The 15,221-nt window shown below is 38.6% G+C and overlaps 1 protein-coding gene across 34 annotated transcripts in view; it reads left to right on the plus strand.

Annotated features, from left to right (window-relative positions):
• dlg2 (discs, large homolog 2 (Drosophila)) overlaps positions 1-11,657 on the plus strand; it is a 193,289-nt gene extending 181,632 nt beyond the window's left edge. For 17 of the 34 annotated variants that reach the window (XM_076750278.1, XM_076750283.1, XM_076750279.1 and 14 more), the window contains 8 exons: positions 707-763; positions 1,385-1,435; positions 1,830-1,931; positions 3,611-3,634; positions 4,553-4,725; positions 5,060-5,169; positions 5,510-5,601; positions 6,354-11,657. In XM_076750278.1, coding sequence (XP_076606393.1) covers positions 707-763; positions 1,385-1,435; positions 1,830-1,931; positions 3,611-3,634; positions 4,553-4,725; positions 5,060-5,169; positions 5,510-5,601; positions 6,354-6,460 — 716 coding nt within the window. In that variant the 3' untranslated portion in view covers positions 6,461-11,657. The remainder of the gene's footprint in view (positions 1-706; positions 764-1,384; positions 1,436-1,829; positions 1,932-3,610; positions 3,635-4,552; positions 4,726-5,059; positions 5,170-5,509; positions 5,602-6,353) is intronic. The other 17 variants (XM_076750287.1, XM_076750291.1, XM_076750290.1 and 14 more) reach the window with 3 other exon arrangements.
• The last annotated feature ends 3,564 nt before the right edge of the window (positions 11,658-15,221 follow it).

Genomic DNA, 15,221 nt, shown 5'->3' on the forward strand with positions numbered 1-15,221 from the left:
ATGGTTCTCATCTCTGTATTAACCCCCTGCCCCTCCTCGCATGCTGAATTCGTTGATTTGTTGGTGTGTTAACCTTGTCACAAGGGGTGAAGCAGGTTCACTAAACTCAACGAGGGCATTGAGGTTTTAGGTTCTTTTCTGTTTTATGTTAGAGAAGTGCCACCTGCCTGCCTTATTACGAAGTGCAAGTGGTGACATGAAGCCTTACAAAATATTCTTATATATTCTTAATAATCTTCTTCTTTTTATATGTAATAGAGCCATAAAAGTCATGTAAAGCCTTCTTGACATTACATTCTTGTTTTTTGGGAGTTAGGCCTGAGCTTTTGACTCTAATGTAGTCAGAAGGGGATGATGATGTTTTGTTTTATCTTAATGAACATGCTTAAAAGAGGCTGATTCGGGTTTTGTTATTTTGAATAGTTGCATGGTATTAATTCATATACATGGATACACTTACTGTGCGAGCTCAGGCCTGTAAACATGGGACACATGGTTCCAAACCTTCTGGTCTGTCTGGGTGAAGCATTGAGGCTCTGCAGGCCACACTGTGTCTGCTGGAGCCTCCCAAACCTGTATTGGCAAGCTCAACAGACATTTTTATATTATATATGACTGCACCCCTTACTGACACAAGCTGATTAAGTTAATGCATGTTTGCATGACTCTGTTCTAAACAACTCTAATGTTTTTGTCTTTGCTTAAGAGCATGTCAGTTTGAAGCAGACTTTTGGAGCATGTCACAATTACGTCTGTTTGCTTTGTAAGTTGTGTTGTTTACTGATGGACTAAATGTTTCAGTCGTTTGGGATACAGGTGTATACCTTCATATTGATTTCAGTTAAAAATTAATTTGGGACCAAGAGCCCTTATCCACTGCTAGGCCGAGCATCATCAGGGTTTTTTATTTTTTTATTTGGATGTCATGTTTTCTGCTGCCATCGAGAGTTCTTCAGATAAACTAATGTTAGATTTTCTCATTGAAACCATTTTAAATGCACTTAACATCATGAGCTAAGATAGAGCATCACTCTTTTCCAACAAAAACTCAAATGATTTGCTAAATATATGTACGGTGAAGTTACAGAGATACTGATACTGAACTAAACTCCAGCTCAAAATATCAGTAAAGGTGTAAAAGTGAATGAAATTATTTGTTTCAATTTGAAATGTGATTTTTGCCTGTGGTTAGTTTATTAAACATTATTTAACATGTCAGCTTGCTGAGCATCAGCAAGATGGACCAAAAATAACAGACATGTTCTGTGACACTGTATGTGCCTCCCTGCATGTGGCTTTTGATCAAACATGACATGTTGTTTATGTCAGTAATGAGAATTCGTCCAAACAACACAGTAATATTTTTCACCGTGTCCCTCACCAGGGAGTCAAGAGGACGTGATCCTCTCGTATGAACCTGTGTTGCGGCAAGAAAGTAAGTGGTCACTTCCCAGTAAGTGTGTCATCAAAGCCAGCCCTCAACATGTCAATCGCAGTGTATTCATGTATTGTTAACATGTCTGGACCCATTGGATCGTTCCAAAGAAATGAGAACTGCACAGTTTGTGGTTTGCTTCTGTTACATGTGCTGCTGTGTGCTGCAACAGACAGGAGAGAAGCAGCGCTCAGCAGCTTGACTTCAGTCCACTGTTGTACACATCTTGTTATTCATACTTCTTGTTCAGATTTCTGTTCTATAAATATATTGTATGCATAACTTTGAATAGACATTTGCACACAAACAAGCTCCCATGCACACACAACACATGGAAAATAACCTTCCTAAGACATTTTTAAGAAGTACAGTCAGCCTTTGTTTTTCCTTCCAGTTAATTATGCCAGACCTGTCATCATCCTCGGACCAATGAAGGACAGAATCAACGATGATCTGATATCAGAGTTCCCAGACAAGTTTGGGTCTTGTGTGCCACGTAAGTAGTTAATGGAAGCAAAGCAGGAGTTTATTTGGAATTGTTCATGGACGGCAGTGAAACACAAGATGAGTGAAATTGTGTGTTGTATTCATGTTATTACATAATACAGCCCTGATTCCCAAAAAAACAGGGACGTTCTGCAAAACCTAAATAAAACACAATGTGATCATTTGCAAATTCTTTTTGACATATACAATATGAAATATATGAAATATCAATTGAAAGCAGTACAAAGACAATGACAATATGTCATGTTTGACCTCTTCAACGTGACTGATTTTTGTAAATATGTGCTTACTCTGAACCTGAGGCAGAAACATGTTTCAAACAAGTGAAGTCAAATATATTTATACAGCACATTTCATGTAATGGAGGCTCAATTTGCTTCTCACACAAGAAATATAAACACAATGAAACAATAAAAGAAAGTTTTCCATCAGTTTTGGAGATCATGTATCTGACAAACATGACGTGTTTTGGAGTGTGGTCCATTCTCATTATACATGCTGCCACTTGGTGACACACAGCTGTACATCTGCACTGAACCAAATGATGCTGCAGCTATAGACTAACTGTCTTGTGCCAGTAAATGCATGGGTGAGCAATAATTTCTTCCACTGAAATGAGGAGTAGGCCATAAAACAAGAAGAGAAATGCTGTTTAGTAATCTGGGGAAATTAACTTGGTGTTATCCTAGGCTCAGATCAGAGCTCCAAGTCCCACATCAACAAGGTGACATAAACTTAATGTTTCCATCAAAGAAACAAAACTAAAGTACGGCCGTTTATGAAACAAAAAGAAGCTGATTTATGCATTTATTTCAAGCCGACTCGATTACTGTAGCACATTATTTATGTGCTACAGTAATAATTGTAAACACGTTCATTGGTAACAGGTGATAGTATCATGATTGAGTATGAAAGGGGCATCCAGGAAAGGCGAGGTGAGCGAGGTTCACCACTTTGTGAACACGTGATTGTATAAGAATATTACTACATGGACTCAGGAACACTCTGAGTGCATTCTGTTGTTATTTAAGTTTCACACAGCGTCCCGACTTGAATCTTGAATCAGGGTCATAGTTGTATCATGACATGATGGTGCTGACAATGAGTAGAAATGATGAAGTGTTTGTCTGTGTTCATTGATGTGTCTACCTGCTACTGAATCAGTCATGACCATGATCATATCCGCTGTGGAGTCAGTGTGATGGTTTCACTTTCATTGCACACCAGCGTCACCCACTCATCCCGCCTGTGTTCTCTAACGTTCTGCCTCTTTCACTTTAAATCACTGATGGCTGTTGGATCTGTGGAAGATTTAAAATACCTTAGTAAAACAAGTTCAAAGTAGTAAAATGCATTACACATTGTCAGATGTATTTACTTTTTAAGCATGACTGATAACTGAATGAATTGAATTTCATTATGACATGAACTTTCCATACTAGTCAAAAAAGATCATCCCTTACACTCAGTGCTCAGAGGAAGAAGACAGTGTTGAGTGCTGCTTATTTATGGCTAAAAACCCTTCTCCTGACATTGTGACCCATCCTAGCAGGATCACTCCCCTGTGCATCGTGTAATGTGTTCCTCCTCAGCCAAAGACGGTTTTATTTTGCATGTTTTGATTTACCCATCTCTTTTATTTCAATATACCTTTTAAACCATATAAAGCTGCCAGCAGTTCAGGGCATCAAGGTAAGTGAGCAGATAAGCTGAGCTGATTCTTTCATCCCTTTATTTCCACAGTGAGTCTTGAAGTAATTTGTCCCCAGAAATACTTTTACTCCTTTGATCCTTTTGGAATTACTGTTTGTGTAGAATCAGTTTGAAATGCTAGTCTTTGGGACACTAGTGTTCAGATAATAGTCCACTTCCTACCTTTGTAGAAGTATTAGACATCATCCTCTCTTTAAAGATATCCAGTGAAATTTGCTCAAAAACTTTCCAGCACATTGCAATTAGGGAGCTCTAAGAACATTTCCATGTTTCTAGCACATAAGTGGAGAATCCATCCTTCTTACCCACCGTGTATTATCTAATTAATTAAATAACAAAGGTCAGCAAAGGTGCTTTTTCAATAATGGGGAAAAACATTGTGACAACATTTAATGTCCTGTTTCCCTATTTGCTCTTTTGTGCAAATTTCATGTCCAGCACTTGTAGTGGGTATCTTTAAAGGTAACCATGCACCACATTCAGATTCAGATATAGTCTGTTTGCCATAAATAACTGACCAAACTCTGGTTCCCACCAGATCCCGATTGGTAGGATTTTTACCGCACAGAGCAGCAGGGCGCTGTCCTAAATAAACAAATGTAACAGTAACCCTGTTCTATTTGTGATGGAAGAAGCATTGGCACTGACAATATCAGTGGTGAGAGAATCATCTCCACCAGGCTTTGTGGTGATTCTAACAAGGTACCCAACTAATCTGTTAATGATGTACAGTGTTAGTGTTTGCATAGAGCACCTTTATGAGCTTTGCTCTGTGCTTTATAGACTTGAGTAAGACCTTCAGGGAGAACCAAAAAGGAAATGTAGCATGTGTACTGGTGTTGGATTGCATGCAAATTACTATGTTGTAAAGACCTTATTGTTCTGCTTGCACTAAAGATACCACTCGGCCAAAGAGGGACTACGAGGTGGACGGGCGAGACTACCACTTTGTGATGTCCAGAGAGCAGATGGAGAAGGACATCCAAGAGCACAAGTTCATTGAGGCGGGACAGTATAATGATAACCTTTATGGAACAAGTGTCCAGTCTGTAAAATATGTGGCTGAACGGGTGAGACTCTTTACTTGTTTCTGAAAGCTGCATGTTAGCTGCACCACATACAAGCAGACATGTATAACAGTGACGCTGAGGTCTTGTAGCTGTAAAGCCTGTACACATACATGTTTCTCAAAGGGCCCATGGTGTATGATTTCTACGCCAAAGGAAGAAAAGAGCCAACGTCTTTCTCTTTTACTTGATGCTGTTTAGCTTTACATCACATGAGATTTATTTTAAGATTTTTTTTTAAAGTCTTGCATGGTGCAGCTTTGATGTTATAACCTGAGATATTAGACCTTGTGTGGTTTTAAGTGGGACATCTCTTGTAAATTCATGCCTGTCTCAGGGTAAGCACTGCATTCTGGATGTGTCTGGAAATGCCATCAAACGACTACAAGTAGCACAACTCTATCCCATCGCCATCTTCATAAAACCTAAATCTATTGATTCATTAATGTGAGTATTCATTTTTGTCTTTTCTTACAAACCACTCCTGAGTACACTCTTCTGTTTGCTATATTACAAACATGACATAAAAGGTTTATAACACACTATAATGCAGCTATAAGCAGAAGTCACAATAGCTTGACAAATCTTGTAGATCAATAAATGTGCCTATATCTGTATAAAAACTACATTATAGCATGTTATAAACTGTTTATTAAGTGTTTGTGTGCTGCTTATAAATGCTAGCTAGGGGGACGTAGCATAAAGTGTTTTGTTCACATTGAATCTGAAATAAGAATCAGACAGAATCATGTGTGTGTGCTGTTTTGTGTCCTTTGCCCCTGTGCAGGGACATGAATAAGAGACTGACAGAGGAACAAGCCAGGAAGACGTTTGACAGGGCGATGAAGCTGGAGCAGGAGTTCGGTGAATTCTTCACAGGTATGTTATTAATAAAAGCACAAATACAAAAGAATCCTTCTCTGCTCAGCTTGTCTCTCACTGCTCAAACACAGTGTGCGAGCACACACGGCACGCTGGGTCCCTGATTTAACACAACTGCAGATTTAAAGGCATTTCCAACTTACCAAAGAGCAGAAGGAATAAGACAGCTGTGCTCACAGGCCACATGCAGCTGCCAAAATTATCAGGATTATTATAGAGAGATTTTCTGTAGACATCCTGGACATGTCAGTTAATATTGAAGCTACCTTCTGCAAGTGTAAAAGGAACAATGGTGGTGACATATCAGTTTTGTAATATAATCAATAGGAGGGTTTTAACTGATACTCCTGACTTGAATGGTCCAGTTTAAAGATACTTAATATTCCCTTTTGGAATCTTAAATCCAACTGATTCTTTCATTGACATTTATTCAAGTCAGATTGAAATATGGAATCATTTTACGTAGGAAGATAAACTCGTGTTTAAGTCCCTATATACATTTTTTATGTGATATTAGCAAATTTAAATGTTTTCTGATGGCAAAAGTTTTTGTTGTAGTGATAGTTAGTGTCGCACGTTGGGGTCCACAGGGTCTTTTCTACCCAACAGTTAAAGGTCAGAGACCTTAAAATCCTTTAAATAGTGAAAAGAGGGTGAAAAGATGCACATGTGGCTGTGATGATTTCAATTTGATGTACCTGCTCCATACAGAGTTCCACAGTACATAAAGAGTTGCTTTTGCTTTGCAGCCCTGGTTCAAGGAGACACCTTAGAGGACATTTATAACCACTGCAAGCAGGTGATAGAGGAACATTCAGGACCCTATATCTGGATCCCCTCAAAGGAGAAACTATAATAACTCATCACCCTGGAAGGGAGTCTGGACTGCTAGAAACTAGTAATAAGTTGTAACATATGATAACTGTATGGCGATGAATAGTCTTCATAAATAATTATTGTGAATATGTTTTTGTTTTTTTATTTTCTTTTCTCTTTGTTTGGTTATTGCTTCATTTTTCACTCAACATGAATGTTCCTGAATGTATACCACAAAGTGTTAGGAAATTTAGGTCTTGAAACATGAACCATTTGTATATTTGTTGATTTTCATTTGAAGAAAAGGAAACGAAATGCGATGAAGAGTAAATGAACATGGAGTACGTGTCCACGTCGGTAAACTGGAGGTGGAAGGCACAGCGCACATTTCTTTGCTTTGCTAACGTAGGAAGGAAAGTAGGTATTCCAGCGGTGACACCCCCCCCTCCCCTCACACTACAACAGCTAGCCAATAATGATATGAAGTTACTGTTTTGTCTGATTTTGCATCTGTGCATCCCCTGAACACAGCTTTGCTTTGTGTTTGTTTACATCCTTGAATTACTGTATTTATTTCTCTGACGTGACATTGAGGATGTGTGAGGAATATGAATTATTCACTGTAAGATTTTCATGTTTTTTTGTTTGTTTGATTTTTTTTTTAATTAAAAGCAGACATTTCTCATCCAGCTGTTGCATTGACAATTATAAGTAAAGGGAGAAAGCTGCTACCGGTGACAGAGAGTAACACTATATTTTGCTACTTAAATTGCTAGAGGGCACAAAGCACAGAAGTATTTATTGAAAATATAACTTTGATTAAAAGGTCATTTCCAGAGCATATTTTATTTGAGTGATGGAGTATGTTGTGACTGTGTTAGGATGGATGGAAATGTTTTGCTCAAAGAGACATTTGATGTTCACAGTATTTTGTAGACTTGCAGTGGAGAGGGCTCAAAGTGGTGATTAAATTTAACAGTGAAACACATTTTTTTGAAACTAATAGCAGGACAGTGAAGAACAGGAATGACAAGTATCAAAATGTCTGGTAGAAAGTGCAAAACCAGAGAAGGCAGAACATAAAAGTAAAGTGAGCGCAAAATTTTCACAAACTGCAGTTAAGTATCAGATATTAATATTCTGCAGCAACACAGAGATGTTAAGGGTTTAAAAGACAAGACAATACTGACTCAGATGGCTTGTTCTCCTCAGGCAAGCTGTTCCAAAGTGTTGATGACAAAGGTTTGATGATGATTGGACTTGTATCTGTCCAACCCAGTGACCTGAGGCTGCTCTCTGCTTCATACAGTCTGTAGTCTCTATACAAAATATCAGGGTGTTTCTCCAGACAGTGTTTCCCTGATGAGCTGCAGTGGAGGGATGGAAACACAAAGTGAGAATGTTAAACCAAAAAGATTCACTCAACTGATTTGTCTAATTTTTGTCCCCATCACTTATATTGGAAGCTCATGTTGAAGAGAGCTCTTAATGTCCAGTATGAACGGGAGGAAGGATTCCAGCAAGAAAACCCTGTTTCATTGTACATACAAGCACCTGACTAGAGAAAAAGTATCCGTCTATCCTTTAATTGTTAGATATGAAAATGTAAACATTTAAACATCCTGATTCTGAAAACAATGTGCAGTATTAGTCACCGGTGACCTCAGCCTAGAACACTAATATTGACCCTCAGGTGACCTCTCACTGAACCTTAGTGACTACATTTCCAGCCTCTGGTTCAAACAGAAAGCTGTTTTAATAGCTACAGTCATGGCTGACCTTCTCTAAGTTGCCAATGAGACAATTACAGTCTAACATATGAGATGTTTCTGGGATGGAGAAATCAGACTGAACAGTCAGACTGATTAGCAAGCCAGGCCTGGTTTAAAAACCTTTCAAAACCCTTTTTAATGTTTAGCAGAATACCTGGCAGGACAGCAGCTACCCTGAGAGAGCCAGCAGGCCTGAATAAAGCTGTCAGACTTATTACTATTTGTTTTAGAAGTGGATGAGCACTGATGTCCTGAGCAGACGCTTAACTGATCCAGCACGATACAATATATCCACTGTTTCTAGTTTACTCACCAGTGGCTTGCCTTGTTTGAAAGGGCATACAATATAGTACCTCGCTTTGTTAAAAATAATACAAATCCATTAACTACTTAAAGCACTTGGAATGACTAATGCATCTACCAGTGTGATACCCTTCCTATTCTGTTTAGCTGCGATGCCATTGGTCGCTGGATTTGTGAGTGTAATATATATTCTAGGATTCCTGCTATTTGATTTAGACAGCATGTTTCACCCAACCTGTTAGAAAGTTAATATAGTAGTTACATTAACTGCAGGTATGTTTCTAATCAATGGGACTTTTCAAAAGTGCACTTATTCATTGTTTTTGGTAAGGAAATAGGCACTGTATGATAACAGTAATAAATACAATTTTTAAAGCAAATCTAAATCAGATCCACTGATTATTGTGTAAGGTGGCACAGTGAAACCTGAGAAGACTGAATCCTGACCTGTGTGTATGGACCACATACTGTACCTGTAGTAGCTGATAAGCACTGAAAACACACACCGTTTCTGAAAGAAGTGTGTACTTTGAAGATGAAAATGATGTTTTTATGTACAGATAGGACCGTGTTTTTCTTGTCCCTTGTCATAAATTAGTTGAGATTTGTGGCTGATGGAAAAACAAATATTTTCAGCACTGATAGGTGTGATTCAACACTTGTGTCTCCTTTTATTTTTGCAATATGTTTCATCATGCATTTGCAGATTTTCCATAACGTATTGGTCACCACTTGCCTTAACAGAGAAGGTTTACTGTATATCAGAAATTGAAGCTCATAAATGTACTTTTTCTTTGAGAACGGAACATTTTATTTGATCCTCCCTCACGTCCAAACTTCAGTGAAAGAAGACTGATTCAGATCTAAGGTAAATGTCATTCTGAGGGTGTTCATACCTTGTACTGCGAAAGTTCAACACTGAAGAGAACTTTGATATTATGTACTTTTATCTTAAAAATGAACATTTCTTTGGCAACAAGAAAAACATTTTATGATGAGACAACTCGAGGTTTGGACCCTTGAATTTCAGAAGTGTTACTGGCCAGCAATATGATGAGATGTAAAAGAAAAGATATCTTCATACTGGCTTGATACTAATGCTAAACCTAATACAGTACTTCCAAAATCATTGTGAACATTTTAACACATGATATTACATGATGCAGGCCAGAGGGGTTCTTTGTGTGGAAATGTAAAGGATGTTTGACCTATGCATGTTGCAACAGTCTTCTGTTTCCTGTGGATGTGCAATATTCAACACAACTGAGGCATTGGGGTACTTGCTGTGTTTTAAGATATGGTCAAACTCCAGATTGGAATCATTCAATCAGACTTGTGTCTATTTTAAACTTAAATAAAAACACTGTTGTAAGAGGTTTTGTCCAAGCACTATGTTTTGGTTAACACACTTATATTCCCCTTCAGCAGTGAACTCACAATTTATGATTCACACTTTGGATATTCCTGTTGTTAACGTTACCGACCCCATAAAATATATATTTGACCAAAAGTAAGTATTTCAACCACATTTTCAGTATGTCAGTGTTTCTACCCAAGTTAGCAGCATTCACGGGCTGCGTCTTAAGAGGGACACGGCAGAGAACAACACAGTGGAAATCTCAGTGGTGAGCTGGAACAAATTCCACGTTTTCAGTGTGAGCCATGACGTTGATGTGCAGCTGATGCATCATTTGCACCCTACGCTGGCTTTTCCACTGGTCCAGCTCAAAGATGTATGTTCCCACTTCATGAGTCGCTGAAGTTCGTCTGAACATTCAGAAAACAACTGACCTGCATGGAGCGATTCAATTATGCTGGGATTTTAAAGGATAAAATGATAGTGCCCTTCAAATATTTATGGATATTAAATCTGCATTTCCTTACCACGTTTGGAGGAATGGGTCAGGCTGTTTTAGAAATGCAGACTTTGAAAAGGAACACCTCGATTGGGACACAGCTAACTTGCTACATTCTGTTTTTAATACTATGTTTCTATAGGAGCCATTTTCCCAGCAATTTGTTTGACATAATGTCCCTTTATTGGTTAGGAACTATGGCACTCTGTCATAAAGTCATGCCACTGCTTATGGTGTTGATGATAATGGGGTTTGCATTCAAGAATCTGTACCAGGCAGTGATTGAAATATCTGTTTTCATAAGCTGAACACACCTTTGTGTAAGCAAACAATGAAAGGGATGAATGAACTACTAGACAAAAGAAAAATGGTTCATAATCATTTGTATTGTGTCCAAGTGCAAAAGGATTTCTGACTAAAATTCAGTTTTGTCTTCAGAATATTGACCTTTTGTTTCTATTTGAGATCACACCAAGTGAATCTAACCAGTTCTTACCTTCACACTGCTGTATACACAGATTTTTGGTGCTGACGTACCAGATTTCATCTTCCATCCAGGTGGATGTGTGCATCCTCCTGAGGGCTCATGATACAGGTGCTACCACTGCTCCCACCGCTGGTACTGTACATACTGTAAACCCTGCTGGTGTACCTGCTTGAACCATGTGTTAATGACAGTTTTTTTATTTTTATTATTTCAAATTTGCAAGTTTCCAACTGAACATTCATTACAGAATTTTGTGCATTGGGTCTGACATGAAATTGTACAAATAAACTCTTGTTTTGATCATCTGCAGAAAACATTCACACAAGAAATGTTTACAATCAATGACAAAAATACAATTTATTCTTTACTTCTAAACCTTTAAATAGGTGCTTTCAATACCTATAATAATCACTAATTTAATACTAACAATATTATGAATAATTTCACATCCCGATAAAGTGGGTGTTTCATCCTGTGTAAATTCAGTGCAAAGACGGAATTCATATTTTTCACACTCTCACACACACACACACACACACACACACACACACACACACACACACACACACACACACAGTATTTAAACTTGGATGTAAGCTACATGTATAAATTTGAGTTTTTTATGTTTCTTTATTTATTTAATTGTGAGTATGTGAGACAAACTCATAACCAGATTCTGTATGCTGTGTCATCACCAATCCACCAGAGGGCATCTGTACCTCTGGTGAAGAGTGCTTGTTTCCTTCATTCTTTCAGGGCACGAAGTGCTAATGTGTTTCACTGTATCCTCTATTCTATATCTTTCATTAAATACTTAAAGATGATCCTTTTGATTAGACCTTGTTGTGGTTTCTGAAATACATATTATCTTTGAATACTGGTGGGAAAAGATGAAATTTGCTTGTCTACTGAGTTAAGAACATTCTTATGGTCAAAGTGTGGGTTGTCTCAATATGAAAAACAGACCTATGAAACTAATAATAACAGATCTTCTGCAGTATTGAATCAAAGTTGCTCGTAATTTAGGTAGAGCACCAAGATAGTGATTACTTGTAGGGTATAGCACCATTGAATAGCATCTATTTACTGCAGATGGATAGAAGACAATTAAAACTGCATCAGGCAAGATTTGTTTGAAACGTACACAACATTATGTGTCTTTCACACTGATGTCCCTTCAACCCTGAGTCCTCTGAATCCAGTTCAGTGCCCCTGTAAAGTTCAACCTGATTGACCTTTTGAGTTGCACATTGTGGTGAACCCATCACATGCAGCACAAGCACAGGAGGCAGCCGGTCAGCCAACCAGGAAAAGACAATACGCAACATTAATACTGACACTATCAGAATCATACAGAAATATTCTGAATTTATTCGCAGGTTTTGCAACAGAAACGTGCTTCTGCAAGCATCTTTATAGCTATGTGACTATAGTTCTAAACTGTATATACAGTATAATAGTAACGTAGTAACAGGTGCACTTTATAATATAACGCAACACTACAACAGTCTCAGCAATGACAAAGAGTTCAGTGAAAACCTCTGTGGTTCAGGGTCAGCAAAGACTGAACATGAGATGTTTTAAGAGGTGAGGCCTTTTCGTCTTTGTTAGTTAAGCCAGAACTTCAGCAACAACAAATGATGGATTTCATGCTCACCTACAGACAGACACACTCATAAAACACTGAGTGACTCTATCAGACCACATGGAGCACATACATATGTTTCGCCTGTTCATTTCAGTCACTTTCTAAAGAATTCAGAAGTACTGGACTGAACAAAGACAACCTGTTACTGGCAAGGCCTTAAGTTTATTGACCGAGATTTTTCAGCCATATTGCTTTAAGTAGAATTATTTTATTATCCATTTTCTATTCGTGCCAAATGTACATTCATAGATAATTGCAGTGAATTAAATGATATCTGATGAATGAACTAGTTCCTGAGAGGGATACTGTGAAATTCCAGAAATGGATTTGGAATGGAATTTTTTAGCTCATATCCCATGTTTTTACCATCGAGTTAAATTAGTTTCCTCTAGCACTATTGTCAGGTCAAAATTTTAGTTTGCCCCAAAACCGATTTTATTCTAAATACCTGCAAAACTAGTGACATCCCCATCTGCCTCAGCTGTACTATGTGCATAGTACTAAATACCAAGTGTTAGCATGCTAACAGGCTAAACTGAGATGGATGTTTGCATTGTTATTGTGAAGATGTTAGCATGCTGACATTAGCATTCAGCATGTAGAGCGGCAGCCTCACAGAGCTGCCAGCACGGCAGTGGACTCTTCGTGTCATTGTTATTGCACAATGCTTTGTTATTGTTTGTTTCTTCACTGTTGAAATCTAATTTGAGTTGTCACTGTTGGATTTCTTTTGAGGGAGATGTCTTTATGCCTCTTGCAGAGGCCATGGCTATGTCCTTCGTGAGAAAGCTTGCCAGCTGGATTATGTGCTGTTACACTACTCCACCAACCCCATTTCCTCTTTTCCAAAAGCAGTTAATGCAACTTCATGTTTCTCTGGCAGCTCACCGCTGATAGTTCCTGACTTCCTGTCAAATGTTTATCTTTGCAGCATCTTCTATCAGTGTTTGCCATCTGCTGGTGAGTTTGTGCAGCGTTATCAGTGAGGTCCTCTGGCTGCGCTGTTGGGCCCTCAGCAGACATTCTGACTTCTGGTAATAGTAAAAGCACAGGTGTTAGTGATGCCATTAACAATGACTCCATTCTATCCAAGTGTTGCAGTAAAGCATGATGGTGAGCCAGCATGGACAACAGCAGGGCCCTGAAACTGAAGCAGCTACATGGAATTCAGCCATCATAAGGTTATTATGTACACATGTGCTTTTCTCACCTGGACATATCAGAACATCTAGGCCTATGTGCCACCATGCAAACTGTGCTGGCATTAACTGCCATATTCACAACATTCATCATCCTCAATATAAAATTTGATAAGACGGTTTATAACTACCCATGAACACAAAAAATACATTTCTTGATGTAGCACAGAAGATATATTGCCATTCCAATGAGTCCAACAAAGTCACTTTAGAATGTGCCGTTTGCTTAATTTGAAGTGTTTGAACCCCATCAGACCTCACAGCAAATCAAGACAACTGGCAGAGTGCAATAAGAATCTACAGAAGATAGTCTGAGGTCAATTAACTCAAAGATATCCAGATGTTCAAGCTTTTTGCATGGAGCTGAAAACAACAGCAGTGTACTGAGAAGGACATAATATGTAGTAGTAATAATATTCAGTGCTGTTAAGATTCATATCATTTGGCATACTTTACAATCGTGTCTTTTTTTTTTTTTTTTTTTTGAAATTCAGCACCTTTGTGAAGGTCAATATTCAGTGTATTTCATCAGTGTTTTATGTATTCAGCTGATGCCTCTTGCTGATCAGCTGATACAATCAATCAATCCACAGGCCGCTCAGAGACAAAGTCTATCAAATTTGGAAGGACAGTTAAAAGTGCTATCTGTTTGAAACAAACCCCCAGTGCTCTAAAGATCGGACAAGCTGTATGTGAGCGTTCTTACGGAGATTAAAAACACAACATGAATTACCACAAGGCCAATGGAGCTTTGCTGCTGAATATTACAGGCAAACACTGAATTCATTAGCGTTATTTTGTATTGGTTCGGCCTAAATTTCCCACATGTGCCCTGAACACTGAATTTGAGGACGTTCCACTAATCTCAACACACTAGAATATAACGTCGCTTCTCATTGGTGAAATGCAGCTGTCCATCAAAAGGAGTACCCACTCGCGTACATCATTACATGACGGGGTGGATATTTTCAATGTGTACAGTATACTGCAAAACTGATAATTTCACGGCTAAAGCTTTTAAAGAAGATTCGAGGAACTTGCTGCCGGTTTCCTTGATTGGCACCTTCAGGTACGTGCTGTTGAACGTCCGCCATACTTTCCTGGAACATTTTGATCAGTTATCACGCGCACAGACACCCAGGAAGCTTTAACAAGTAGTCACTCAACTGAGATAGATTGGAAGCGGCGTTTAGTGAGTCGTTACAGTGGTTTTCTGATGCAGCCCACAGCTTTTCGACAGCCGGCTTTGGTAATCGGACAGTGCAAAGAGATAAACTTCAGTCAGGGATGATGTTGGCGAGTCGAGGCCATTCTGGGAATGAACACTTTGCAAACCGGGGGAGGGGAGGGATATAGCTGAGATGAGAATTTTCTCCCACCTCGAGGAAAACGAAAGTGATTTTTAATACATTATATGACTGAACAAGTCTGTATTTCTGCCGGAATCAAGGCACTGTGGTGTTATTTTTGTGGGTTGAGGTCGTTTAATGTGTCGCCTTCGTCGACAGTAACATTCATCATCTAGCGAAGTGCTGC

The sequence above is a fragment of the Chaetodon auriga genome, chromosome 15 (assembly GCF_051107435.1).
Source record: "Chaetodon auriga isolate fChaAug3 chromosome 15, fChaAug3.hap1, whole genome shotgun sequence".
Classification (NCBI taxonomy): domain Eukaryota; kingdom Metazoa; phylum Chordata; class Actinopteri; order Chaetodontiformes; family Chaetodontidae; genus Chaetodon; species Chaetodon auriga.